Genomic DNA, 3,006 nt, shown 5'->3' on the forward strand with positions numbered 1-3,006 from the left:
ACCGTTGTACATAAAAATTGACATAGGGCTTTAGTACCCAATTGCCGGTTTTTTTCAAAATCCCGGGAATGTTGTCCCGGGAATTCCCGGGATGGACGCACTACGCAGTTGGTTAAATCTGCCTGTCAGGTACAGTAAATATACGTTCCTGTATGTTTGTATATCTCCACAGGTACAGGAAACGTTTCTTTGACTTTTTTTTCAGAAAGTTTATTTCAAAAAGCATTGATAAGTTCAAAATTTAATCACATTGAGGACGACAACTTCCATCAATGATTCGTTCAAACGTAACTTACAAAAATACACACAGCTGCAAGCTCTCGAGCGCGCGCGCCTGCCCTGCATTAATCACTTGACTCACGTCGTCAGTAGCGGTTTGCCGGGGGGTTGCCATTCACCAACTGCAGTTCAATTGGGTGAAAAACACTCACCCAGCACACGATTCCCAGCAAATAAATACAAACAATGCCATGACTAAGCGCGCGACGCCCAGCCAAATGCAAATTAGTGCGCAGTGTAATTTTATCGTTCGTCAAGTTTGGGTGTCGATTGCTGAACGACGTCGCGCGATGATGACCTCCACAGCCGATGGCACCCGGAACGACTCCCGGCGGATACTGGTGCGCGTCGGCATCGACGTGGCCATCCTGTGTGCCGTTGGGCTGTTCATGCAGATCTTCCTCGCCGTGGCGGAACCCGTGAGGCGTGGGTTTTTCTGCGATGACGAATCGCTGCGGTACCCGTTCCGAGAGTCTACCGTCGCGAGCTGGCAGCTCTGGTGGGTGATTGCGACGGGGATTCCACTGGCGGTGATCTTCGTGACGGAGCGGGTCCGCGCGGAGGTGAAGACCGTCGTCGAGCCGTTGCAGTTCTTCCGGTGGCAGGTCCCATTTTGGGTGGTTGAGGCGTACAAATCGGTTGGAATGTTCGGTTTTGGGGCGACCTGCAACCACGTGCTGACCAACGTGGGCAAGTACAGCGTGGGAAGGCTGCGACCCCACTTCTTCGCCGTTTGCCAACCAGTGTTGCCAGATGGGACGAGCTGCCTCAACAAAACCCTAAACTACGGTCGTTACATCGAAGACTTCACCTGTTCCAGCAGAACCGCCACCGACCACATGCTGTCGGAACTGCCGCTGTCATTCCCCAGCGGTCACTCCAGTGTTGCCATGTACGCGCTGGTTTACTGTGCAATCTACCTGCAGGTGCGACTCAACTGGGGTCGTTCGGGACTGCTCAAGCACTTTCTGCAGTTTTTGCTGATTGCGCTCGGTTGGTACACCTGTTTGAGTCGCGTCGCGGATTACAAGCACTTTTGGTCGGACGTGCTGGCAGGTGGGTTGCTGGGAACGGGGACGGCCGTTGTGGTGGCCAACGATTGGTCGAATCTGTTCAAGAGGCGGCGAAGCTGGAAGCAGCGAGTGAACTCGGGAACGCAGACTTCAGACGAGAATAAGCGGAATGGTGGTCGGGGGAGGGAAAATCCTGGTTACGTTCCGTAACTATAGTGAATAATGAGTAATACGTTTAAGTGAAACTTGGGCAGGAATCTAATAGCTTTAGAAGAATTTAGTGAATAATAATAAGACTAATGTGTACTATTTTTTTGCTTCAATATTTAAGAAATTCCTTGAATCTTATTTTGATTTGAAAATAGGTATTGTCATCTCTATCAATCTGAAACCGTCGTGCTAACTGACGTTGCGAGAAAAAATCGTTTTAATGTTTGACCTTGAATTAAAAAAAACGAGATCACGCAATGTGTGTTTTATTTGGCTCATCATTTTGTACAATGTCCCGAAGTTTAGTTGAATTAGGTTGCCGGAGTCCCGAGTTATAGTTGAACATGTTTTCGGTAGTCGAGCTCGTCCCTGTGACAAACGCGTTCTGACCTGAAATCCCATTGGCCAATTGTCGCACTTACATCAATTTTCAGGCTGTATGTGATAGCACGACAAGATTGAACGTTCTTTCATATGAAAAGTGACATAAATGCACGGAGTTTTTTTCGGTTTTTATTGAATATCTAGGAATTGAAATCGAATTTTGGGGATTTGTGAAGGTCAAAAGGTGAGGCGGAAATTACCTAACTTGCTATCTTTTAATAGTAGTTTATGCAACAAGTTGCAAAAAGAGGATTTTTTCAGCACGAGTCGTACATTTATCCAACGAGGTTCACCGAGTTGAATAAATACGAAGAGTGCTGAAAAAATCGAGTTTTTTAACGAGTTCCATACAACATTTTTTGCAATTTCAAAAAACACACACTGAGGGAAATTTTATGTAAAATTTTCATGTATTTTGTCAATAAATCGTTTAAATCAACAAAAAAAAATGTTGAAAAGTGTTACTTTTCGAAACAAGTGCCCTTTCGAGTGCTGGAAAACAAGCACCCTTTCGAGTGCTGGAAAGTAGAACTTTTCAGCATTTATTTTGAAAAGTGTTGCTATTCGATTCTGTTATTTTTGGAACAGAAAAGTAGGCTATTGCGTCGTTCAAGAATGACAGGAAAAGTAAGTAGTTTCACGACGGAATTGCAAAAAATAATAGAATTGAATAGTAACCCTTTTCAAAACAAATGCTGAAAAGTTCTACTTTTGAGCACTGAAATGGATGCTGAAAATTTAAACTTTTCAGCACTTGTTAGGAAAAATTATACTTTTCAACATTTTTTTGATTTGAACGATTCATTGACTCAATGCATGGACATTTGTCCTATAATTCTGTCCAAAGGGTGTTTTTCGGAATTGCAAAAAACGTTGTATGGAACTCGTTGCAAAACTTGATTTTTCATCACTCGTCGTATTTATCTAACTCGGTAAACCTCGTTAGATAAATGTACGACTCGAGCTGAAAAAATCTTCTTTTTGCAACTAGTTGCATAAACTACTATTTCTTTACTTTTAATGGATTCAAAAAAACATGCTTTTCCAATCCTTCCTCCTCTTGCGGGGTAAAACGGCCACCGTTTTTTGTAACTTAGATAACTAAGATAAAAATACATGA

The 3,006-nt window shown here is 43.6% G+C and overlaps 1 protein-coding gene across 1 annotated transcript; it reads left to right on the forward strand.

Annotated features, from left to right (window-relative positions):
* Positions 1-415: 415 nt before the first annotated feature.
* LOC6045242 (putative phosphatidate phosphatase) lies at positions 416-1,599 on the forward strand. Its single transcript, XM_001862598.2, has one exon. It carries the CDS (start codon positions 471-473, stop codon positions 1,500-1,502), a length of 1,032 nt encoding a protein of 343 aa, XP_001862633.1. The 5' UTR covers positions 416-470; the 3' UTR covers positions 1,503-1,599.
* The last annotated feature ends 1,407 nt before the right edge of the window (positions 1,600-3,006 follow it).

Source organism: Culex quinquefasciatus, chromosome 1, assembly GCF_015732765.1.
Source record: "Culex quinquefasciatus strain JHB chromosome 1, VPISU_Cqui_1.0_pri_paternal, whole genome shotgun sequence".
Classification (NCBI taxonomy): Eukaryota; Metazoa; Arthropoda; class Insecta; order Diptera; family Culicidae; genus Culex; species Culex quinquefasciatus.

Excerpts from the sequence above, each read along its gene's own strand:
- LOC6045242 (XM_001862598.2), top strand. The coding sequence starts at position 471 with ATGACTAAGCGCGCGACGCCCAGCCAAATGCAAATTAGTGCGCAGTGT.